This window comes from Ranitomeya variabilis, chromosome 1 (assembly GCF_051348905.1).
Source record: "Ranitomeya variabilis isolate aRanVar5 chromosome 1, aRanVar5.hap1, whole genome shotgun sequence".
NCBI classification, from domain to species: Eukaryota; Metazoa; Chordata; class Amphibia; order Anura; family Dendrobatidae; genus Ranitomeya; species Ranitomeya variabilis.
Window position 1 is genome coordinate 337,929,485 of NC_135232.1, and position 26,458 is coordinate 337,955,942.

Consider the following 26,458-nt stretch of genomic DNA (forward strand, 5'->3'; position numbering starts at 1 on the left):
ACACCGGACATGAATTACCGGCTTTTCAAAAGACGCCGGTGCATAAAAATCGGACAGCACTCGCATGGTGCGAGTGCTGTACGATTTTTTTCTTTGCACCCATTGACTTGCATTGGCAAGTCTCGGCTGATATACGAGTGAAATCACTTGCAATGATAATACGGCCGAGAAAAAAAAACCATGATGGGAGCTGCCCCATAGATTAATACTGGTCCGAGTGTGATGCGATTTTTTTTCTCACATAGCACTTGTCCGTATTCCTCGCTTTTGTAACTCCAGCCTTACTCATACTCGCCAATGGGGGAGGCAACAACAAAAGTGCCTAAGGCAGCAGAAACTCTAAATACGGCCCTGGGTATGATATATTAGGAACCTGCACCAGGGAGCAAATCTAAAGCCTCACGCAAATATGCAGTCTGCACGAAGAAACCCTGATGCAAAGAATGTACTGAGAAGATTATCAGGGAGGAGCAGCCTTCCTTAATGGAAGAGATCAAGGGGATTGTCCGCCAGGGAATTAAAACTTCCTAGGCTGTAAGGAGAACCATAGAGGTAGAGGAGGAGAAGACTTCCCAAACTGTACAGGAAGAGAAAAATCAAGCATTTCGACATCTATAAAAATATTCGGGACCTAGTATTGGAGGAGTGGGAATAGCCAGAGAAAAGGTTGAACATTCCTGCCAAGCTAAGAGACACATTCCGAGTGGTCAATGAGGCTGTGGAATGCTGGTGAGAAATACCAAGGATAGAAATCCAGATTGCACAAGTAGCCAAGAAAATGATCCTGCTGTTTGAGGATTCCTCGCAGTTGAAAGACCACCTAGAGCGCAAGATGGATGGTATTTTAAGGAAATCCTGGGAGACCTCGGCGGCACTACTAAATAACAATGCCGGCTCTACAAGTGTAGCGCAGTCAATGTCCCATTGGCTTATGCAGCTGGAAGAACAACTGTCTACAGGTACTCCTAAGGAGGACATTCTGGCGTCTGTACCTCTCCTCCAGAAGGCAATGGGATTTCTAGCAGATGCTTCAGCAGAATCTGTAAGAGTAGCAGTAGATAATCAGGCTGGTGAAACTTGGTGGTGAGACGTGTGCTCTGGAATTAATACAGCAGAAAAGGGGCAGAAGTGCTTACCTGCTCAGGTAAATTCTGAATATTCATTTATCTTAAGCATCGGCACATGTGACTGCCGGCCCTAGCAGGAAGTCCCCGGCTGACACCGTGCGCTACTGAAGAGGAATGGATACTCACCGCTCTCTGCGATGAATGGTCCCAGTGAGTATCCTGGCAGCTGTGCTCTGCTTGTGAGCAGCGCATGACGTCTTTGCCAAGCGCTGCTTATAAACATTAAGCAGCTGCTGGCACCGGAGCAGGACGCTGTGAGGGAGCCCCGTGTAGGTGAGTGTAATGGTTTGGTATTTTTTTTAATCTTTCCTGATGGGGCCATGCATACCAGGAGAAGGATGGGGCCAATTATAAAAGAAAAAGGATGGGACCAATCATACAGGAACAGGATGGGGCCATTTATACCAGAAAAAGGATGGGGACAATCATACCAGGAATGGGTCAAATCGAACCAGGACCGTGATGGGGCCAATCATACCAGGATAAGGATGGAGCCATGCACACCAGGATAGGGATGAGGGGGCCATGCACACCAGGATAGGGATGAGGGGCCATGTGTATCAGAATGGGGATGAGGGGACCACATATACCAGGATAGGGGATATTACAGTACAGAATTTACAATTTTTTGCTTAAATTTTGTGTTTCCTAATTCCTCTAAAACCAAGGTGCGTCTTTTGGTCCAGTGCATCTTATAGTCCAAAAATACGGTACTCCCTGTTCAGATGTAGTCCATTTAATAACAATTGTCTCACGACGATCTCCCCTATAGAGCTGTCACATCAGGAGATGTGACCGCTCTACAGGGCCTCCAGTGACACACTGACAGGAGATAATGGCTCCTGCAGTGCATCACTGAAGAGGTTACCGGAGTTCAGGCTCTCACTTTATGGCAACGCTGCGTGAGAATTTTCTCACGCTAGTGTTGCCGGTGACAGCATGAACTCAAGTGACCTCTCTCCCGGCGGCAGAGGGATACTGCGGAGGATTAACTCCGCTCAGTGCATGCCAGAGGGCCTTGTAGAACAGTGACATCTCCCAATGTCACTGTTCTACACAGTAGACAGTCGTGGGACACTCGTTATTAAATAGATTATGGCAGAACAGGGAGTATACTGTTGGTTTATTATTTTTTATTACAGGTGAACGAGGGCATCGGGGACTAGGTGTTTGGCGAGTATGTACTGTATGTTGTATGTTTTTGTTTTTTTTTTACTATTGAACACAGGCATCGTCTGATGGAACTACTGTCCCATCATCGGTAATGCTGTCACTGTCATATGTGACAGCATTCATAGCTGGATGGGAGCAGTAGTCCTATCAGCCGATGCCCGGCTACACAGATCCACACACAGGGGCAAATGCAGACACACACACACAGACACCCACACACAGACACACACGTAGTCTCCACCCACACACTCTTCCTCCTCCCGATCTGCAGCGTTTCTCGCACACAACTCCGCAGATCTTTTTAAACCTGCGGTTTTGCTGCGGATTTGACTGAATCAATGGAAGTCAACGGGTGCAGAAACACTGCAGATCAGCAAAAAAAATTTACATGCTGCAGAAAATAAAACGCTGCAAATCTGCATTTTTTTTCCGCAGCATGTGAACACCAATTCTCAATTTCCCATTGACTAACATTGCTTGTGCACTACACTGCAGATTTGATGCAATTCCGCACATCCAAAAACGCTGCCGATCCGCATCAAAATCCGCAACGTGTGCACATAGCCTTAACGGAGCCATTCCTGAGGGTCTTGGAGGACTGACTTATCCTTTGGTTAGACTCATCATTTCTACCTAAGGTGGTCTCGGAATTTCACAGGTGTCAACAAATACCCTTCCCTCCTTTTGACACGATCCAACATGACAAAGAAAAGGAATTCCACACTCTGGACATTTAAATATTCAAATTGCCTCTTTTGAGAAAAAGAGGACTTAAACTCTATAGCGCCACCTGTTGGATGTAGCGATCCTACAAGTCACAATCAACCCTTTAACGAGTCGTGCAATATGACTTAGGATAAAAGCCAAATCAGTGGACATACAGAGAATAGTCCTTCACTATCTACAGGAAACCAAGTAGTATAAAAAAGACCAGAATCTGTTTATCCATCTTCAGGGCCAGAATAAAAGGGAAGAAAACTTCCAAACCCACAATTGCCAATTGGATCAAGAGAGAGATTGCTGAGGTATACCAGATCCAGGGCCTTCTGCCTCCGGATAAGTTCACGGCTCACGCTACTAGACCGGTATTGGTCTCCTAGGCTGAGAAAGCCAGCGCTTCCATCAAGCAGATTTGCAGAGCTGTTACCTGGTCTTTGGTCCATACGTTCTCCATACATTACAGACTAGATTTAAATATCTGTTAAAGATGTAGTCTTTTGGAGAAAGGTCCTCCAGGCTATTGTCCCTTCCTGACATTACTCTTGGTTATTCGTCCGGTGTGCTGTCGTGCGGGGTTATTAGAGAAAATAGAATTAGACTTACCGGTAATTTGGTTTCTAATAACCCACCATGACAGCACAGGTAATTCCTTCTCCTTGCTTATTATTTTTGCATTATTCAAATAAGGATAATAAAATATAATTTGAAGTATTTATACTGTTGTGGTCCTTTATAATAACACTGAAGGGAGGAGCTATTTGATCTCCTTTTGTGTTTCCTGTCCCTATTAGGAAGGGGTTACATCTTCCGTTGTGCTTTCGTGGTGGGTTATTAGAAACCGAATTACCGATAAGTCTAATTCTGTTTTTTTTTTGTTTTGTTTTTTTTAACACATTCCAAAAAAATCCTGTGACACACCCAAAAGGTAAATAAACTTCTTGAATGTGGTCTTGAGCACCTTGAGGGATGCACTTTTGGGTATTTTCTGTCATATAGGTCCCTCAAAGTCACTTGAAATATGAGGTGGTCCCTAAAAAAAAAATTTGTTGCAAAATTTCAGGTTTTTTTTCACAAAAACGCAAGTCATATTGAAGAGATTTTACCACTATCGTGAAATGCAATATGTCATTAAAAAACATCTCAGAATCAGTGGGCTCTGTTCAAGCGTTCCAGATTTATTACCTCATAAAGTGACAGTGGTCAGAATTGTAAAAATTGGCCTGGCCATTAATGTGTAAACCACCTTGGGGGGTGAAGGGGTTAATTGATAAAAATAAACTATTAACACTTCTAGTTTTTAAAGCATTTTTACTTTGCAGTTTTTTTTTTCCACAGCTGCTTGAAACCTTTGCACAGTATTGAATATATTGTTATGAACAATAGTTTTGGGACACACCGCAATTCAGGTTTTTCATTCGGTTCAATTGCCACAGGAGAATAATATCCAGCCGCTAGCCATGTCATCTAACTTCAACATTTGTGAAAGAATGTGTTGATCGGAAGAGACTACTGAATTTGAACGTGGTCCTATAATAGGATGTCATTTCAACAAGTCGGTTTGAGAAGCTTCTTCCTCAATCAATTGTGAGTGATATTACTGAAAAATGAAAGTGTTTAGGAACCACAGAAACTCAGCAATAAACTGACAGACCACGTACAGTTACAGAGTACAGTCAAGACTGCTGAGGCAAGTAGGACCTAAAATTTGACCAAACTCGGCCGAGTCATTAACCTCTAAATTTCCAAGCCACCACTGGTAATATGAGAACAAAAAACTGCCTGGGTAGCTTCCTGATGTGTGTTTCCATGGTTGGGCAGTTGCATGTGCATGCAAGCCTTAACTTACTAACCACAATGCCATGTCTTGGATGAAGTGCAGTAAAGCATGCATTTTTGATTTTGGTGAATATGATAACAATGTTACCTGATTATATTGTTCCAACTGTAAAGTTTGGTGGAGAATAATGACCTGGGGGTTAATTTTGAGGGATTGGCTTTGGCTCCTTCGAGTGAAGGGAAATCTTAATATTTCAGAATACTGGACAATTGTATGCTTCCAATTTTGTGGGAACACTTTGGAGAAGGCCCTTTAATGTTCCAGCATGACAAAGCACCAGTTTACAATTCAAGGTCCATAAAGGTTTGCGTGGGAGAATTTGGGGTGGAAGAACTTCACTGGCAACACAAAACTCTGACTTAAACCTCATTGAACACATTTGGGATGAAGTAGAACGGATATTGTGAGCCAGGTCCTCTCATCCTACATTAGTGTCTGACCTCAAAAACGTTCTTCTGGCTGATAAGGCACAGATTCCCTCAGACTCACTCTAACATCTTGGACAAAGTCTTCACAGAAGAGTGGGAGCTGTTAAAGCTGCAATGGGGGAACCAACTCCATATGAATGCCTATAATGGAATGTCATAAATGCTCTTGTAGACATCCCAATACTTTTGTTCATACAATGTATATAGGAACATACTTACAACTATAATATTTTGTATAATATTGAGTATAGCATAGTCCTTATCCTTCAACAGTTGCTTTCAGAGTTCATGTGTTTCCATTTGCTACAGAAGCTAGACGGGTTATTTCCACATTCAGCTCTTCATTGGTCCAGTCAGATCTAAGATCTTCAAGGTGAGTGTCAAAGTCAACAAGTCGCTGGTAAGCTTTAGCATGAAGAAGGTGCCTTGTGATACGCTGAGTTTCTTCCCAATGACCCCACATGACTCTATAAAGATAGGATAAAGTACAGTAAATACTACAGGAGGGTATGCTGCAATACATTTAGGGGGCAATTCATCTAAACATTTATGCTACCTTCCTGGCATATAAAATACAGAACTCACGCAAGTTTAACCCCTTAACGACCGCCGATACGCCTATTAACAGCGGCAGTTAAGGGTACTTAAACCACAGCGCCGTTAATTAACGGCGCTGTGGAAAAAGTGAATAGCACCCCCCAGAGTCGGATGTTCTCTGGAGTCTCGGTTGCCGGGGGTAGCCGAGACCCCAGAGAACATGATTCGGGGTTTTTTTTAACGACCCCCGGGTTGAGATCGCCGGTAATTAACCGTTTACCGGCAGTCGCAGAAAAAAACAAACAAACCGCGATTTCCCATTTAATTTCTCTGTCCTCCGATGTGATCGCACATCAGAGGACAGAGAAATGGGGTCCCCGATCGCCCCCGATACTCACCTGTCTCCCCCGGTGCTCCTTGTGGCTCCCGATGGGTTGGGCTAAAGCTAGGGGTAGGGTTGGAGCTAAAGTTAGGGCTAGAGTTGCGATTAGGGTTAGGGTTTGGATTAGGGTTAGGGTTGGCATTAGGGTTATGTTTGGGATTAGGGTTAAGGTTAGGGTTGGGATTAGGGCTGTATTGGGATTAGGGTTCAGATTAGGATTAGGGGTGTGTTGGATTTAGGGTTTTGATTAGGGTTATGGTTAGGGTTGTTTTGGGGTTAGGGTTGTGATTATCATTAGGGTTGTGATTAGGATTATCCTTCTGAGCTCTGCCGTGCGCCCAGTGGTTTACCCCCACATATGGGGCATCAGCGTACTTGGGATAAATTGGACAACAACTTTTGGGGTCCAATTTCTCCTGTTACCCTTGTGAAAATAAAAACTTGGGGGCTAAAAAATCTTTTTGTGGAAAAAAATATATTTTTTATTTTCACGACTCTGCATTATAAACTTCTGTGAAGCACTTGGGCATTCAAAGTTCTCACGACATATCTAGATAAGTTCCTTGGGGGGTCTAGTTTCCAAAATGGGGTCACTTGTGGGGGGTTTCTACTGTTTAGGTACATCAGGGGCTCTGCAAACGCAACATAACGCCCGCAGACCATTCTATCAAAGTTTGAAATCCAAAACGGCGCTCCTTTCCTTCCGAGCTCTGCCGTGCACCCAAACAGTGGTCCCCCCCCACACATGGGGTATCAGTGTACTCAGGACAAATTGGACAACAACTTTTGGGGTCCAATTTCTCTTGTTACCCTTGTGAAAGTAAAAATTTAGGGGTGAAAAGATCATTTTTGTGGAAAAAATATGATTTTGTTAATTTTGATCGCTCTACATTATAAACTTCTGTGAAGCAGTTGGGGGTTCATAGTGCTCACCACACATCTAGATAAGCTCTTTGGGGGGGTCTAGTTTCCAAAATGGGGTCACTTGTGGGGGGTTTCTACTGTTTAGGTACATCAGGAGCTCTGCAAATGCAACATGACGCCCGCAGACCATCCCATCAAAGTCTGCATTCCATTCCCTTCCGAGCCCCGATGTGTGCCCAAACAGTGCCCCCCCCACATATGGGGTATCAGCATACTCAGGACAAACTGGTCAACAAATTTTGGGGTCCAATGTATCCTGTTACCCTTGAGAAAATAAAAAATTGCAGGCTAAAAAATAATTTTTGAGGAAAAAAAAAAGGATTTTTTATTTTCACGACTCTACTTTATAAATTTCTGTGAAGCACTTGGGGGTTCAAAGTGCTCACCACACATCTAGATAAGTTCCTTAATGGGTCTAGTTTCCAAAATGGTGTCACTTGTGGGGGGTTTCAACTGTTTAGGCACATCAGGGGCTCTCCAAATGCGACTTGGCATCCGATCTCAATTCCAGCCAATTCTGCATTGAAAAAGTCAAACGGCACTCCTTCTCTTCCAAGCTCTGCTGTGCGCCCAAACAGTGGTTTACCCCCACATATGGGGTATCGACGTACTCAGGACAAATTGCACAACAACTTTTGTGGTCTAATTTCTCCTGTTACCCTTATGAAAATAAAAATTTGGGGGCAAAAAGATCATTTTTGTAGAAAAAAGTGATTTTTTTATTTTCACGGCTCTACGTTATAAACTTCTGTGAAGCACCTGGGGGTTTAAAGTGCTCACCACACATCTAGATAAGTTCCTTAATGGGTCTAGTTTCCAAAATGGTGTCACTTGTGGGGGGTTTCCACTGTTTAGGCACATCAGGGGCTCTCCAAACGCGACATGGCGTCCGATCTCAATTCCAGCCAATTCTGCATTGAAAAAGTTAAACGGCACTCCTTCTCTTCCAAGCTCTGCGGTGCGCCCAAACAGTGGTTTACCCCCACATATGAGGTATCGGCGTATTCAGGAGAAATTGCACAACAAAATTTATGGTTAAATTTCTGTTTTTACACTTGTGAAAATAAAAAAAAAAATGGTTCTGAAGTATAATGTTTGCAAAAAAAAGTTAAATGTTCATTTTTTCCTTCCACATGGTTTCAGTTCCTGTGAAGCACATAAAGGGTTAATAAACTTCTTGAATGTGGTTTTGAGCACCTTGAGGGGTGCAGTTTTTTAAGAATGGTGTCACAAAATAGGAACCTTACTGGCTAGACTGGCAAATCCAAAAAGCCCCAGACAGAAAATCCCGCTTCTAGTGGACCCTATTTCAGGGACTCATCTGACTAAAAGTGAAGATATACTGCAGGCTGTTCATACCCACTACACGGCCCTTTATTCTACACGGGGAGGTGACATATCTTCTATAACAGATTCTTTAAATTCTTTACAGTTACCAACATTGACAGACTCCCAGCGTACAACCCTTGAGATGCCAATTACATTAATAGAGTTACGCTCTGCTATCAAAACAATGGCAAACCATAAGTCACCAGGACCGGACGGTTTACCTGTAGAATATTACAAATTGCTATCCCCTGACATAGACCCCCTCCTCAAAGACCTACTTAATTATTATTTGGAAGGAGGTGCATCCCCAACCTCCTTTAACTATGCATTAACTTCCCTAATTTTAAAGCCGGGTAGAAGCCCTGCACAGATAACATCATACAGACCCATATCCTTGTTGAATCTGGATTATAAGCTGCTGGCAAAGATCATGGCCAATAGAATACAGATGTTTCTCCCCGAGATTCTCTCGCCGAATCAGTATGGTTTTACCCGAGATAGACATTCGACCATTGCCATCCGCACGGCAATTGCGGCCACTATAGTGTCAGCTAGAAACAAGAACTCTCCTAATATCTTACTCAGTCTGGACGCGGAGGCTGCGTTTGATAGTGTAGAGTGGCATTGGATACATGCGGTGCTTGAGAACCAGAGATTTGGTGAGAAATTTGCGGCATTGATCAGACTATTATATAATTCACCTAAGTCCAAAATTATAGTTAATCAACAACTAACGGAAGGGGTGGAGTTAACCAGAGGTACTCGTCAGGGCTGTCCACTTTCCCCCGTCCTATTTAATCTTGCCCTTGATCCTCTTATACGTGCTTTAGAGTCCTTGCCATTGTTTAAAGGGATACGGGTGGGGAGACTTAGTCTGAAGCTCACGGCATTTGCAGATGACATTTTGCTTTATATTGCTAACCCAGAGGAGGCCCTCCCTGGAATTATAGCCCTTATGGAAAGACTGGGGGCCATGTCTGGTTACTCTATCAACCCAACTAAATCCAAGGCACTTAACTTGCGCGCTCCGCGCAAACCACCATGGGCAGGGTTATATACCTTTGAATGGTGTAAAGAGGCATTGCCCTACCTGGGCGTACTTATAACTAAAAACCCTCATGATCTCCAGAGAAGTAATCTTTCTCCTCTTATGCAAAAAATTAAAAAAGAACTGGAAGGATGGCAACATTTAACCCTTTCATATTTGGGTAGGGCATATTTGTTAAAAATGATTGTTATCCCACAGATATTATATTTTATACAATCCCTCCCAATATTGTTTTCCCCTAGGGATTTGAGGGCAATAAATGGCATGTTTCGCACTTTTATCTGGGCAAGGAAGCATCATGCTATTAGTATGGCCATATTGGAACAGCGCCCATCGAATGGAGGTATTAATTTTCCAAATTTGGAAGATTACAACCTGGCGGCGCTGCTTCGTTATCTTAAAGACTGGATTCATGACACTTCCATATTCACTAACACTCAAGTAGATCAGAATCTGATACCTCATACTAACTTATTATATCTACTACATACACATAAGGAATTGTTGCCCTCTTCAGTGTTGGATAATCCTTTAATAATGGTGATATGGAGGGTATGGCATAAGCTACGACATAGATTTTCTCTCAATGCACATTCCTCACTTTTCTTACCAATATTTGGGAATCGAGATGTTGGGTTGAGAATGGGGAGGGAGGACTTAGATGCCAGATATCGGGTTGTGACAGTGGGTTGCATATTGGACTCTTCGACACGTGGACCACACTCCTGGTCAATTACTAGGAGATACCTTCCTTTGACAATGGGGTACCTTGCGAATTGTGCGGTTCTGGAAGTATATGCCACAAAGGTGGGTGAGAGGTTATCGGATATAGATTGGGACAATCCATTTGATACCATGTTACGAAATAGGTCTTCACTGTCCCACTCTACGTCTAGATTCTATCTCTTTTTGAGAAAGGAGATGGACTACACTAAACGAAAAGCAGGCCTTCCAAGATGGCTCTCTCGTTTCCCAGTTTTAACCCCAGAACATATCCTTAAGGCAATGTTTTATGCTTGGAAGGCTTTACCGGCCTCCTCTTATAGGGAAATGTTGCTTAGATTGTACCATGGCACATATATATCCCCACATCGTTCGTTTCTTATGGGCCTATCTCAATCGGCTAACTGTTTGAAGTGTGCGGCTCCTGGGGCAGACCTCTATCATCAATTTTGGGATTGCCCGGTTATTATGAGGTTTTGGGGAGAGGTAAAAAGTTTCTGTCTAGATCACCTCTTGAATTATATACCCTCCACGGCAGAGTGGGCGATTTTGGGAATATGGCCTAGAGAAGTTTTAAGAATTACAAGAGGGGCCAAACGTTTGGCATCTATAGTGTCCATGGTAGGGAAAAAATGTATATTACAACAATGGATAACAGCGGAACCTCCAACACTGACAATGTTCTTAAATAAACTAAAGCATGTGTTCCGTATGGAATGGATAGAGACGCAACTAGGGGACGATCGCATGGTACCCCGCTTTTTTGATACATGGGAGAGTTTTATTGACATGTTCTCTGAAGAGGTGAGAACTCATCTTATAGCTTGTTTTGAGCAGTCATCATGGTATATTACTAGGATGCTGGCAGGCGACCCCCCGATTCGATCTAATGGACGGGATGGGGTGGGACAGGAGTGACAAATCATTAAACAATTGTTGCCAGTGGGCTAGGAGGGTTCTTACAATGAAGGGATAATGTTGGTCTGATTAATAGGCATGTCAGGGTGTGACAGAAGTGACATTGCACTAACTAATTGTTACTTGTAGGTTATGATAGATTCAATAATGAAAAGTTATTGTTTGTTTTACAATCTTTGTTTTGCTGTTTAAAACTGAAACAAAAAAATAGAGTTAAAATGAAGGTCATTTTTTCTTTTGAATATGTGATACTGTTGAGTTTACTATTCTCATGGACACTGTTTATAATTTCATATGTTTTAACTATTTGATGCTCATGAGATATTGAACTGTATACTAATGTATGGACTACTGTATTGCATAATTTTGTGAGCATGAATATTACATCCTTCAATAAAAAACTTTTAAACAAAAAAGAATGGTGTCACACGTGGTTATTTTCTATCATATAGACCCCTCAAAATGACTTCAAATGTGATGTGGTCCCTAAAAAAAAAATGGTGTTGTAAAAATGAGAAATTGCTGGTCAACTTTTAACCCTTATAACTCCCTGACAAAAAAAAAAATGTTGTTTCCAAAATTGTGCTGAAGTAAAGTAGACATGTGGGAAATGTTACTTATTAACTATTTTTTGTGACATATCTCTCTGATTTAAAGGGAAGGTGCCATCAAAAAAATTTTTTTTACAGCGATTGAAAAAATGTAAAGAATTAATGTTTACATTTTCTTAAAAAATATTATCATTTGTTTTTAATTTAGTAAAATATGAAAAATAATTTTAAAAGGTTTGGCATTTCCACTTTTAAACACTAGGGGGAGCAGCTAATGAAATTTGACAAAAACCTAGTGTACAACTAGCTCACATTACTGCACTGCAGTAATTATTGGCGGAGTCTGCTGACATGGGTGTGATGTCTCCTCTCCTCCCCTTCTGGTGTTTGCTAGGGGATGAGAGGATTCAGGAACACAGTGTGCAGCCATTTTGTTGGTGACTGCAAAGTTATACTGACAAGTAGACAGTCACCGAAGATGGCAGGCAGCAAGGATTCTGGGAGATATATGGTGGAGGGAGCAGGGTGACAGCAGCACAGAGTATTTCAGGAGAGCAGTGTGCTGGTCTATGGGGGGCACCCTGTTTGGTGCGCAGAGCAGCCAGGGTTTGTACATAGAGCGCTGTCTTTTATACACATGGATGGACCGTCTCCTCAGAAATCCAGGAAACATTTCTGCTGATTGATGGCCTGTTCTGATCCAGGCTTTGCATGCAAAGACCCCATTCCCCTCCTCAGATCCTGTCCTGGCGATGTGTGAAAGCGAGGTGACAGGCGCAGTCCGGGGTGATGCTGGGAAGGAAATGTAGCCATATAGTAACGATAAACATGAGACCCCTCTCTTCAGCTGCCTTACCAGCCCTCCCCTGAAGGCACCTAACTGGAGGTCATGCTGCCCCCTCTATTACCCCAGACCCGCGTGCAGCTGCTCAACCGGAACCACCCTAGATTTGGTCCCCTTTCTGCAGATAATACTTCCATAGTGTTCTCACATAATACCGCCATATAGATCACTCATAATACCGCCGTATAGAGCACACATAATACTGTCCTATAGTTCTCACATAATACCATCGCAAATAACGACGCCAGAGTGTTCTCACATAATACCGCCATATAGAGCACACATAATACCGCCATATATATCAAACATAATACCGCCATATACATCACATAGTACCGCCATATACTTCTCACATAACGACGCCATATAGATCTCACATAATACTGCCATATAGAGCACACATAATACCGCCATATATATCAAACATAATACCGCCATATACATCACATAGTACCGCCATATACTTTTCAGATAACGACGCCATATAGATCTCACATAATACTGCCATATAGAGCACACATAATACCGCCATATAGAGCACACATAATACTGCCATATAGAGCACACATAATACTGCTATATAGAGCACACATAATACCGCCATATAGAGCATACCGCCATATAGATCTCACATAATACCGCCATATAGAGCACACATAATACCGCCATATAGATCTCACATAATACCGCCATATAGATCTCACATAATACCGCCATATAGAGCACACATAATACCACAAGTGTTCTCACATATCGCCATATAGATCACACATAATACCACCATATACATCACATAGTACCGCCATATACTTCTCGCAGAACGCCGCCATATAGATCACACATAACGGGGGAGAGGACTGCATAGGAGAGGATTAGATACACAGTTCAGTCAGTATCATACAGGATAGGATTAGATACAAGGCTCAGCACAGTATCACATAGGATAGGATTAGATACATGGCTCAGCAGACGGCATCACTCAGGAGAGGATTAGATACACAGCTCAGTCAGTATCACACAGGATAGGATTAGATACATGGCTCAGCACACAGTATCCCACAGTAGAGGATTAGATACACGGCTCAGCACAGTATCACACAGGGTAGGATTAGATACAAGGCTCAGCACAGTATCACACAGGATAGGATTAGATGCATGGCTCAGCAGACAGTATCACACAGGAGAGGATTAGATACACAGCTCAGTACAGTATCACACAGGAAAGGATTAGATACATGGCTCAGCAGTCAGTATCACACAGGATAGGATTAGATACATGGCTCAGACAGTATCATACAGGATAGGATTAGATACATGTCTCAGCACACAGTATCCCACAGTAGAGGATTAGATACACGGCTCAGCACAGTATCACACAGGGTAGGATTAGATACAAGGCTCAGCACAGTATCACACAGGATAGGATTAGATGCATGGCTCAGCAGACAGTATCACACAGGAAAGGATTAGATACATGGCTCAGCAGTCAGTATCACAGGATAGGATTAGATACATGGCTCAGCAGACAGTATCACACAGGAGAGGATTAGATACACGGCTCAGCAGACAGTATCACACAGGATAGGATTAGATGGATGGCTCAGCAGACAGTATCACACAGGAGAGGATTAGGTACACAGCTCAGCACAGTATCACACAGGAAAGGATTAGATACATGGCTCAGCAGTCAGTATCACACAGGATAGGATTAGATACATGGCTCAGCAGACAGTATCACAGGATAGGATTAGATACACAGCTCAGACAGTATCACACAGGAGAGGATTAGATACACAGCTCAGTCAGTATCACACAGGAGAGGATTAGATACACAGCTCAGCAGACAGTAACACACATGGGAGGAGATACACTGCTCAGAGTCAGCACCACAAGGGATAGGAATAGATTCCCTCTCCCCCTCCCCACTGATACTTACGGCTCCCTGCTGAGTCCTTTCTTCTCCCTCCCCTCCTTGGTCTTCTCCTCCTCCTCCTATAGCTGCAGGGCTCCTGCGATTATCCTGGGAGCTGGAGCTCACAGCTGCAGTGTGAGCTCCAGGAAGATGGCGCTGATCTCCTGCCTCTGCTGTGCAGGACGGCTCAGGGGGCGTGGCCAGACACAGCAGAAAGCAGCTTATAATGCTAGCTATAGAGTCGGCTCCCGACCGCAGATCTCTATGCCCTGGGCTGCCGTAAATGCAGAGTGTAAGTGACGTGCAGCTTCACTTACACTCCTGCAAAGCAAAATGGCGGCGCCCAGTGGCTTAAAAAAAAATTAATAATAAAAAAAATGTTAAAGTTAAAAAAAGGAAGTTTGTATGAAAAATAATTGTTTATATAAACAATTATTTTTAATACAAAAAATAAAATGCGTCACCTTTCCTTTAAGGGCATAAAAATACGAAGTTTGAAAATTGCTAAATTTTAAAAATTTTCGCCATATTTCCGTTTTTTTCATAAATAATCGCAAGTAATATCGAAGAAATGTTACCACTAACATGAAGTACAATATGTCACAAAAAAACAGTCTCAGAATCAGCGGGATCCGTTACAGCGTTCCAGAGTTATAACCTCATAAAGTGACAGTGGTCAGAATTGTAAAAATTGGCTCGATCATTAAGTACCAAATTGGCTCTGTCACTAAGGGGTTAAAAAAACTCAACATAAGATTTTGAGTAAGACTGGTTTATGAAATGCCAGTCTTGTTGAATTCTTCCCACAGGTGTGATACATTTTTAATATCTTCTTAAAAGGGGCCGGCCATTTTGGACAAATCTTTTGGGTTTTTTTTGTTAGAAGTGTTCGGTTCAAAAGTGCTCATCCCTCCACCCAAAGGCTCCCATTTATCAGCCGAAATTTATGGAAAAGTCTAAAAGTAGGTGTCCAATGTCCTAATGGTGGCACTAAAGAAACATGTAGCAATAGGTAGAAAGCAATAACATTTTGTTGCCCGTGTAATGCAGGACAGAAGAGGTCTTCTAGAGCTGAACAGGGGCCTCGTCTGTGAATTATGGATTGCTAACAAAAGGTATTCTGTTTTCTAAATTGGATAACTCTTAACAAGAATTGCAAATTGTCTCTTCAGAGAGGAAGAGGACTAGAACGCTAGTGCCACCTATAGGAAGTAGCAATCCTAGAAGTCAGTGTCGACCCCTTAAAAGGGAACCTGTCAGCAGGATTGTGCACAGTAACTTACAGACAGTCTTAGGGTGGTTTCACACTTGCGTTTTTGTAAGCTGCGTTTTAGCACTAAAAAACGCAAAAAAACGCATGCGTTTTTTCCTATACTTAACATTAAAAATACATGCGTTTTTTCGCATGCGTTTTGACGCGTTTTCGGCAACGCATGCGTTTTTTGACGCGTACGTTCATTTGCAGAAATGCAACCTGTAGTAATTTCTAGCGGCGTTCTTTTTGCCGCGAAAAAACGCATGCGTTTTTTCGCGCCAAAAAAATGCATTGATGTCTATGTAAACGCATGCGTTTTTAAGCACATGCGTTTGTTTGCGTTAAAAACGCATGCGTTTTTATAGAAAAAAACCAGAACACACACTGAAAAGTCACCCACCACCATCAAGGTGATAAAGGGATCCAAACCCTAACCCTAACCCTACCCCTAAAAGTTTAATGAACATTTTCTGACAGTCATAGTGCCACGTATTTCAGTGCCACGATATTTCAGTGCCACGATATTTCAGTGCCACGTATTTCAGTGCCACGTATTTCAGTGCCACGTATTTCAGTGCCACGTATTTCAGGTTAGGGTTAGGGGTAGGGTTAGGGTTTTTTGGTTTTTTCTTGTTTTCTTGTGTTTTTCTATAAAAACGCATGCGTTTTACCGCGTTTACATGCGTTTTTTCACACATGCGTTTTTTTTAAAAAAACGCATGCAGATAAAAACGCAAGTATGAAACCAGCCTTAGGTTGGCGCCATTATATTGATTAACCCCTTAATGAGCAGAGGTATTTTTGGTTTTGCATTTCTATTTTTTGCTCCCTTTCTTCCCAGAGCCATAACTTTTTTATTTTTTGGTAAAAAAATGGCCTTATGAGGACTTGTTTGATGCGGGACGAGTTGTAGTTTTGAACAACAACATTGGTTTTATCATTTCGTGTACTCGAAAAACGGGAAAAAAAATTCCAAGTGCGGTGAAATTAGAAAAAAAAAAAAGTGCAATCCTACAGTTGTTTTTTGGGATTTTTTTTTACCATGTTCACTAAATGCTAAAACTGACCTGCCATTATGATTCCCCAGGTCATTACGAGTTTATTGACACCAAACATGTCTAGGTTATTTCTTATTTAAGTGGTGAAAAAAAATTCCAAAGTTTGATAAAAATAAAAATATATATTTTTTTTTAAATGTGCCATTTTCCGATACCCGTAGCGTCTCCATTTTGCGTGATCTGTGGTTGGGTGAAGGCTTAATTTTTGCGTGCCGAGCTGACGTTTTTAATGATACCATTTTGGTGCAGATACAATCTTTTGATCACCCGTTATTGCATTTTAATGCAATGTTGTGGTGACCAAAAAAATGTAATTCTGGCGTTTTGACTTTTTTTCTCGTTACACCATTTAGCGATCAGGTTAATTCTTTTATTTTTATTGATCAAGCGATTCTGAACTCGGTGATACCAAATATGTGCATGATGGTTTTTTTTTTGTTATTGTTTTATTTTTAATGGGGCGAAAGGGGGGTGATTTGAACTTTATTTATTTATTTATTTTTTTTAAACTTTTGAAATGCCTCAATAGTCTCCATGGGAGACTAAAGGCTGCCATAACCTAATCGGCTCTGCTAAATACAGGCTGACTTGCTATGAGTGCCGACCACCGGGTGGTGCTCATAGCAATCCAGCTGTGACAACGATAGAGGTCTGCTGGAGACCTCTGGTTGTCATGCTGACCCAACAGTGACCCGTGATCACGTGACCAGGTCACCAATGGGCGGGATTTCCGGCACACTTGCCGGAAGAGTGAATTAAATGCCGCTGCCAGAGATTGACAGTGGCATATAACTAGTTAACAGCCACGGGTGGATTGTAATTCCACTTGCGGCTGTTAGAGGCACGTCAGCTGTTCAAAACAGCTGACATGTGCCGGAAAAGATGTGGGCTCCGTGCCAGAGCCCACATCAAAGGGAGGGAGACCGACACACTGTTACACACAATGTCAGAAAGGGGTTAAAATGATACCTTGGTTGACAAAATCCGTCTTGTGGTTGTTGTTTAATCTTTATTTTCAGTTTTGAGTTATTGATGTACTCGTGCTTTGGGACAGGCCTTGGGGGAGGGTAGGGGTCTCCATGTGCGATGATTACCTATTCACAATACAGCCTGCTGACAGGTTACTGGTCTCTCAGTGACCCGCCCCCTAGTTTGCATAATGAATTTATGTACATACTCCATTTTAAAATGGCGTCCACCACGCCTGAGCAGTAGAAGCTACCGGATGGCGCCAACTTGGGAGGAGCAAATTTTGTTTTTTTCTTCTCTAGCAAGATGTCTCTGCCCGCGAATGTGCAGTACCAGCTATCAGATCACATCTATATACACCGATAGCTGCTACTTCGCAGGCGTGGTGGGCACCATTTTAAAACATTTTTTTTTTTTTTACACTCCTCAGGAAAACATCAAGCACAGTTATTAACTGCACATGAAACATGCGATTATGCTGCAGAAGAGGAGCCATGGCCGGCACCTGCCTGCAGAAGAGTTTTTTTTTTCTTCAGTATGTCATTATGTAAACTAGGGGGTGGGATCAGTGACCTGTCAGCAGTCTGCATTATGAATACCTAATCAGAGCACCACATGAAGACCCACACAGGCCGCCCCGGAGCACGAGCATATCATTAACTCAAAACTGAAAATAAAGAATAAACAACAACCACAAGACAGACTTCATGAACCAAGGTTTCATTTTAATCAGTATAACGGCGCTGACCTGACACTGTCTGTAGGTTATTGAGCACAATCCTGCTGACAGGTTCTCTTTAATGAGCCTTGTCACACGACTTAGGGTAAAAGCCCAAACCAGAATCTCAGTTTGCAGACATGTGTTCGGGTTATTGCACCTCGTCAGTGTAAAGTATGAGATCTGGTTTGACTGTGTGACCGGGATCCAAGGGGTACTGTTTCCGAAAGGAGCATTGCGACTTAAAAGTCTCCTCATCTCGGCATGCTTGACATGTCACTTTCCGCAAGGAGAAACGATACCCTTGGATCCCCAACAAGAATTGCAGTAATATGCTACTAATTCCTGCCATCACTAAAATAAGGGCTTCAGGCTCTATTGGAAACTTCTTAAAATCCCTCAGACAGTTGCTCTTGCTCCTTTTGGCTCCCTGTTATTAGTACTTGCTTTTTTTAACCATTGTGGAGATTAATGTGGCTTTCTGTTATATCATGCATACAAGATCAAAGTGCTTACAGAGTTTTTTCTTTGGGAATCCACTGCTTGTTGCTGTTTCGATGTAGAACTGTGAGAGGAGGGACCCCAGGACAGGGCGACAGGCGCTCATTATCCATCTACGTAGAGAAAAATACACTAAGATATACAGGAAGTACCGTATTTCTTTGCCAAGCGGTTATCTAAGCGCATTATCTTACCAATATTAGCACTGCATCCTCTTGGTATTCAGCGATCAGTGAGGCTGAGCGAAGGGTGGCAGAGTTGATGCTGAAAGACCACACATAGGAATAAATGTGTGAAGGTGTTATTTATATAATTTATATACAGCTTATTCACAGAGAACTGGACAATAAGTTTATATAAGTATGGTATCTGGTATCTAAAGGGGCATTTACAAGATTACTGTGAACGAGTGGTCCTAGAAACGCTCGTTTCATGACAATCTGGCAGTGTAAAGCGACTGAAGAACAAGCAAAATGCTCATCGGGGAGTTTGCGCAAAAGATCATCGTTCTCGGCTGCACATCATCCTGTGTTAAGGTCCGTTCACGGGTGGATCGGTGATACTAAACAACTGCCAATCTGTAAATATTTGCCTATTGTGGCCATTTATTCGCCCGTTTACACGGGCAGACTGCGATACACGATGAGCACTGCATGATCTGTAATAGATTGTTCAGTGTGCACAGGCTACCATTGTTCTCGGCAGCACGAGTCCTGTTTACACAGGATGATGTTCTGCAGAGAACAAAGATCTATTGTGCAGCTCAAAAAATTATTTTACTCAATGATTAGGGTGATTGGCAGACTGTTTAGATTGCACAAATATTGTGACGTGAGTGTTCTTAAAAACGCTCATTCTCAATAGAGGTCAATTTACACTGAAAGATTAACTGGACACGTGCTGCCAAGAGCAATGGGCACTGAACTATCTGTTATAGAGCGCTTACTGCACATTGGGAGTGTGGTCAGCTTTTGTAAACAAGCAATTAAATGACTAATGATGGTCGTTAGATGCAACTTCTAGCACTGTAGATTTAATATAAAAAATATTTTTATAAAATATGTAAATGAAAGTGCTTTGTTGCACCGTCCCATCCCCTCAATTTCAGTGCTCTGCACTCCTGCATGATGATTGGCAGCGCACGCTTTGGAGCACCGCCTGATCTAGCTCCCCTTACCGCCTGCATGCAGTGTCAGTGTGAGCAGGGGAGAGTACTCGTCCCTCTCCTGTGTACAGCAGCCCGTATATTGTAAAGTGGTCTCTCCCCGCTACAGTAATGTGGAGGACAACTATGGCATAGGCACACTGTGGGGCATAGAAGAGAGGAGTGCATTTGGGTTTAGGAGCGTAGATGTCACTGTATTACTTTGGGGTCGGTGGTAAAGGGGGGGTTGAGCCATGTTGCTTTTTGACAGTCTTTGGTCTACCAGTAACGTTGAAACCCTCTGTATTACATGGTTCTTTAGTGACAGATACAGGATCAGATCTGCAGACATCACACAGCACAGAGGCCGTCAGTTAAGCAGGAGGTAATGCTGGGCAGGGAATAGAGCTGGAGTGACAGAGGTTTCAGCTGTGCAGCCTCATTTGTATATAATTTCAAACACTGATTTCTCAGTAATGGGGGGATGGACTGGCCATGTAAAGGCATTGCTGGACTTGGCTTTGGAAGCGTTAAGTGTGACTATAAATAATTGGAGGAGGTGAAATCCAGCTGACACATTCCCTTTAAGCTTAGGCTCATACGGCATACGTAAAAGGTTAGTTCATATGGAATAACTCTGCATATCAGTCTTATTTTCCCATTTTCTTATTAAATATAGGACATGACAATGGTGACGTTAAATAGAGCTGTTCACCTAGTATCTCTGAGGATGGCATTTGCTTGGTAGAACCCTGCGATAACTAGTCCTTGAAGAGCGCTCCAAGAGTCTATCTGTGGGAAGTCAGAACAACATAAAAAGCAAAAAAAAAAAGAGAAGATGAAATCCAGAGACAATAGTGCACAGTGGCATGAATAGACAGAGACGGTAGGATACAAGCAATAACAATGACATAAAATGTAGGGAATAATTTAGCACTTCAAAGCATTAAACCTTATGAATAATGAGAAAAACCTCCTGCCTGGTATATTGGTATTAGAGGTATTACATATCCTATAACAAGGATCCACAATACGCCGGGCGTATAAGGCCTGTGCAATATTCTATATTTCACAATATACAGCAATGACAGAGAGTGACATCAATAAGAAAGCCCAGGTACCTGTGTCAGGGCCACCTCTAGGCTGAGCGCAAGTGGCAGCTGGTGACCGATCGGCACACAATCACACAATGTCAGGCAGCCGGGTGTTCTGCGCCCCAGAAGAGCCCCGCTCACTGTGCTGTGTGGGTAGCGGGCTGCATGGAGAATCATTTTCACATACACACGTGTACTCAGTTCTACCTCACACATTGTCCTGCAAAATATACAAAAGTGAACCATTGTTGCTGCAAAAACAGGATGGGCTCCAGAAGGAGAATTTTTATGATGCCCCCTACAGCCTGTTGTTCGTGGTTTTTAAATTAGAAGAGTAAGTTATCTCCCTCTGGCGTTAGGGAGTGGATGGCCGCGGAACCAAAATGCACAGGCACACACTGTGCGCGTTACTCCTCTTACTATAATCATCAGATTATATAGCACTGTGTACTTGCAATTGCTCATTTTGCCTTTCTACCCAGCTGATTCTTCTCTTTTTTAGTTCTATGATATCCCGTAATTAAACTGACAGTCCTTCTAAGCTCTATGTAGAAACAGGAGGTCAGGTCAATTTTCCATTTATAATTCATAGTGCTTTGGTTAATTGTTCCAGAAAGCTTAATTAGAGCAAAGGTTATGATTAGTGATGAGCGAACGTGCTCGGATAAGGTGTTATCAGGTGTTATCAGAGCACGCACGTGTGGTAACCGAGTGTCTTCGGCGTGCTCAAAAAATATGTTTGAGTCCCCGCGGCTCTGTCTAGGGCCCCCAGGGATTACATAGAGCAATGGTAAACACTTCTTCTAAACCAGTGTTTCTCAACTCCAGTCCTCAAGACCCCACAACAGGTCATGTTTTCAGGATTTCCTTAGTATTGCACAGGTGATAATTTCATCACCTGCTCAAGCATTCATTCCATCGCCTATGCAATGCGAAGGAAATCCTGAAAACATGACCTGTTGGTGGGTCTTGAGGACTGGAGTTGAGAAACACTGTTCTAGAGGATAAATCCGTCAGTGGAAGATTCAGAATGGAGGATCATTCACACATTAGTTTTTCATGTATGAGTGCTATCCGTTTTTTCCCTCACAGAAAGCACTCATAACTATGATAGGCTATGGGGTTGTTCACATGTCCAATGTTTTCCTCGGACCGAGTGTTCTGTTTAAAATCGCAGAAACATGTACAATATCAATCCGACGTCTCAGATCAAAATCGGCTATGCAAGTCCATGGGTCAGAGAATAAAAGGATAATTACTTACCCAAGACAGCATCAGAGAGAAGCAGCTAATGACATTTTGGTCCTACACGGACCTTCATCAGATCATTGAAAACGTTGAGTGAGATTCTACGGCCTGTCAGCTGGACAGATACAGGAGAACAGTAGTATTGTGGTGGAGTCATTTCCTACTAATGACAATACTACAGCGCTGTTCTCTTGCATCAATGTACTTACTGTACCTCATCAATAAAGCTTCACCATCTATGCTTCACTAATTGAGTGTGCAGTGGACATTTCTTTTTAGAAATGGGATCCCACTCCTGCCTCACACCTCAAGGAAAGTGTGTGTGCACTCCGAATATATCATATTCATATTGGCCATATGACCTGGGGGGCAGCGACAAACCATCCTGTATTGGAACAGTTAGAGTATACCCTATAATCAGTGGCGTTCAGCTAATAGCGCCAGACCACAAGGCCGCCATGGGGCATCATATTATGCAGAGGGCTATTAGTGGGGGGCCATCATACTATGCGGAGGGCTATTAGTGGGGGGCCATCATACTATGTGGAGAGCTATTTGTGGAGAGCCATCATACTATGTGGAGAGCTATTTGTGGGGAGCCATCATACTATGTGGAGAGCTATTTGTGGGGAGCCATCATACTATGTGGAGAGCTATTTGTGGGGAGCCATCATACTATGTGGAGAGCTATTTGTGGGGAGCCATCATACTATGTGGAGAGCTATTTGTGGGGAGCCATCATACTATGTGGAGAGCTATTTGTGGGGATCAATCATACTATGTGGAGAGATATTTGTGGGGGCCATACTACCATGTGGAGAGCTATCATACTATGTGGAGGGCTATTTGTGGGGAGCCATCATACTATGTGGAGGGCTATTGGTGGGGAGCCATCATACTATGTGGAGAGCTATTTGTGGGGGCCATCATACTATGTGGAGGGCCATCATACTATGGAGAGATATTTGTGGGGAGTCATCATACTATGTGGAGAGCTATTTGTGGGGGGGCCATCATACTATGTGGAGGGCTATTTGTGGTTGGCATCATGCTATGTGGAGGGCTATTTGTGGGGGTCATCATACTATGTGGAGGGCTATTTGTGGGGGGCATCATACTATGTGGAGGGCTATTTGTGGGGGGTCATCATGCTGTGGAGGGCTATTTGTGGGGGTCATCATACTATGTGGAGGGCTATTTGTGGGGGTCATCATACTATGTGGAGGGCTATTTGTGGGGGTCATCATACTATGTGGAGGGCTATTTGTGGGGGTCATCATACTATGTGGAGGGCTATTTGTGGGGAGCCATCATACTATGTGGAGGGCTATTTGTGGGGAGCCATCATACTATGTGGAGGGCTATTTGTGGGGAGCCATCATACTATGTGGATGGCTATTTGTGGGGGCCATCATACTATGTGGAGGGCTATTTGTGGGGTCATCATACTATGTGGAGAGCTATTTGTGGGGGCCATCATACTATGTGGAGAGCTATTTGTGGGGAGCCATCATACTATGTGGAGGGCTATTTGTGGGGAGCCATCATACTATGTGGATGGCTATTTGTGGGGGCCATCATACTATGTGGAGGGCTATTTGTGGGGTCATCATACTATGTGGAGAGCTATTTGTGGGGGCCATCATACTATGTGGAGAGCTATTTGTGGGGAGCCATCATACTATGTGGAGAGCTATTTGTGGGGAGCCATCATACTATGTGGAGAGCTATTTGTGGGGAGCCATCATACTATGTGGAGCTATTTGGGGGGGGCATCATACTATGTGGAGAGCTATTTGTGGGGAGCCATCATACTATGTGGAGAGCTATTTGTGGGGGGCCATCATACTATGTGGAGAGCTATTTGGGGGGGCCATCATACTATGTGGAGCTATTTGGGGGGGGCATCATACTATGTGGAGAGCTATTTGTGGGGGCCATCATACTATGTGGAGAGCTATTTGTGGGGAGCCATCATACTATGTGGAGAGCTATTTGTGGGGAGCCATCATACTATGTGGAGAGCTATTTGTGGGGAGCCATCATACTATGTGGAGAGCTATTTGTGGGGAGCCATCATACTATGTGGACGGCTATTTGTGGGGGTCATTATACTATGTGGAGGGCTATTTGTGAAGGGTACTGTAGGGTCATCACATTGTGTGTGGAGGGTACTGTGGAGGAATATCTTACTGTGTTTGAGGTCCACATTTGTTGGCATCACACTTTATGAAGACCATTAAAGGGGTATGTTGGTGTGTGAGAACAGTAAGGGGCTTCAATAAGGGCAAAATTACTTTATAAGGGCTGCAAAGTTGTGGAATATGTTCTTCTGTGCCCCCGACAAATATTTTTTGGAGAGGGGGCCAATAAGGACTTCTGCTATAGGGCCCCTTTAATTCTATGTACGTCCCTGCTCATAATAGAATATGTTAAAGCTATCCCTGCAATTTTCAATATGTTTTTGGAAATCGGACCCCTCCCCAGCAAAGAAGAGGAAATGGTGGTTGGCACCCAGCACTGGATGTGACTATACATAGGGCAGTGGCTAGTGATTGTGCTATACGGCTATTACTCTGCATTTGCCACCCATAATATGACTTCTTCTTCCTCCCCATCTCTAACAAGCACACGGCTGCCATGAGCTCTGGCTCCTGCACTCACTGCTGCTACTTTGCGGACACACACGGTGATCGCCTCTGTAATTCTGCAGCAGACACTTGCCGTAACCGGAACATTCAAGGAAACAACTAACCTGTCACCTCCTGGAGCAGTGAGCACAGGTTCACCGGCCGCCGCTCTCTGATTGGTGACTATGTAAAACCACGCCCAGAAGCTGAGTTGTGATTGGTGGCGCTCTAGTCACTTCCGCTTCTTCCAGTGCGGTTACTGCGGTGATGTGAAGGAGGATAGGATAGCTGGCGCCCGTCAGTGAGGATGCGGCCGCCCTGATACACAAGCACTGGGCAACCAATCACATGGAGACGCCCTGGTGTATACCCCACTGGCCGTAACTGCTTGGCTTAAGGACCTTTGATGATGTAATGACCATGTGATCAGTCATGTGCGGGAGGCGTCAGACTGCTGACAGAGGAGGTCACATGGTTATTTCAGGGGCCGAACAAAAAGTCTTACAGTGCCTGCCTCTCTACCTCCCCGAGGGCTCAGTGTGTTCTATTACTGCTTGTATTTATTTAGTAAAGATAAATTAACCTTCATTGACCGTTTTGTCCCCTTCTGTTGGATCCTGCATTGTACAGATCTAATGTGACATGTAATAATGAGGTGCTATGTAATAATGAGGTGCCATGTAATAGTAAAGTGACATGTAATAATGAGGTGTCATGTAATAGTGAAGTGCCATGTAATAGTGAATTGACATGTAATAATGAGGTGCCATGTAATAATGAGGTGTCATGTAATAGTGAAGTGACATAATAATGAAGTGCCATGTAATAATGAGGTGCGCCATGTAGTAATGAAGTGCCATGTAATAATGAAGTGATGTAATAATGAGGTACCATGTAATAATGAAGTGACATGTAATAATGAAGTGACATGTAATAATGAAGTGCCATGTAATAATGAGGTGCGCCATGTAGTAATGAAGTGCCATGTAACAATTAAGTGATGTAATAATGAGGTACCATGTAATAATGAAGTGACATGTAATAATGAGGTGCCATGTAATAGTGAATTGACATGTAATAATGAGGTGCCATGTAATAATGAGGTGTCATGTAATAGTGAAGTGACATAATAATGAAGTGCCATGTAATAATGAGGTGCGCCATGTAGTAATGAAGTGCCATGTAATAATGAAGTGATGTAATAATGAGGTACCATGTAATAATGAAGTGACATGTAATAATGAAGTGCCATGTAATAATGAAGTGACATGTAATAATGAGGTGCAATGTAATGAAGTGACGTAGTAATGAGGTGCCATGTAATAATGAAGTGACATGTAATAATTAAGTGGCATGTGATAATGAGGTGCCATGTAATAATAAAGTGA

At 43.0% G+C, this 26,458-nt stretch overlaps 1 protein-coding gene across 2 annotated transcripts; it reads right to left on the reverse strand.

Moving 5' to 3' along the window:
• Window positions 1–4,175: 4,175 nt before the first annotated feature.
• Window positions 4,176–25,498, reverse strand: EMC9 (ER membrane protein complex subunit 9). 2 transcript variants are annotated; one of them, XM_077299474.1, is made up of 6 exons: window positions 25,196–25,498; window positions 21,220–21,412; window positions 20,814–20,890; window positions 19,149–19,218; window positions 18,970–19,067; window positions 4,176–5,752 (listed from the first exon to the last, which is right to left on the reverse strand). In XM_077299474.1, the coding sequence occupies exons 2-6, from the start codon at window positions 21,406–21,408 to the stop codon at window positions 5,572–5,574; spliced, it is 615 nt and encodes a 204-aa protein (XP_077155589.1). In that variant the 5' UTR covers window positions 21,409–21,412; window positions 25,196–25,498; the 3' UTR covers window positions 4,176–5,571. The 2 variants fall into 2 exon arrangements, with proteins under 2 accessions (XP_077155589.1, XP_077155585.1); XM_077299470.1 differs by having other exon boundaries at window positions 25,105–25,206.
• Between the last annotated feature and the right edge of the window lie 960 nt (window positions 25,499–26,458).

What these genes read in the sequence shown, in the direction of transcription:
- EMC9 (XM_077299474.1), bottom strand. Translation starts at nt 21,408, where the DNA reads ATGTGTGAGGTAGAACTGAGTACACGTGTGTATGTGAAAATGATTCTC. An exon ending in TAGAGGTGGCCCTGACACAG is followed by an intron (nt 20,891 to 21,219) that starts GTACCTGGGCTT and finishes GACTTCCCACAG; the next exon opens with ATAGACTCTTGGAGCGCTCT. An exon ending in ATTCCCAAAGAAAAAACTCT is followed by an intron (nt 5,753 to 18,969) that starts GTAAGCACTTTG and finishes CTATCTTTATAG; the next exon opens with AGTCATGTGGGGTCATTGGG.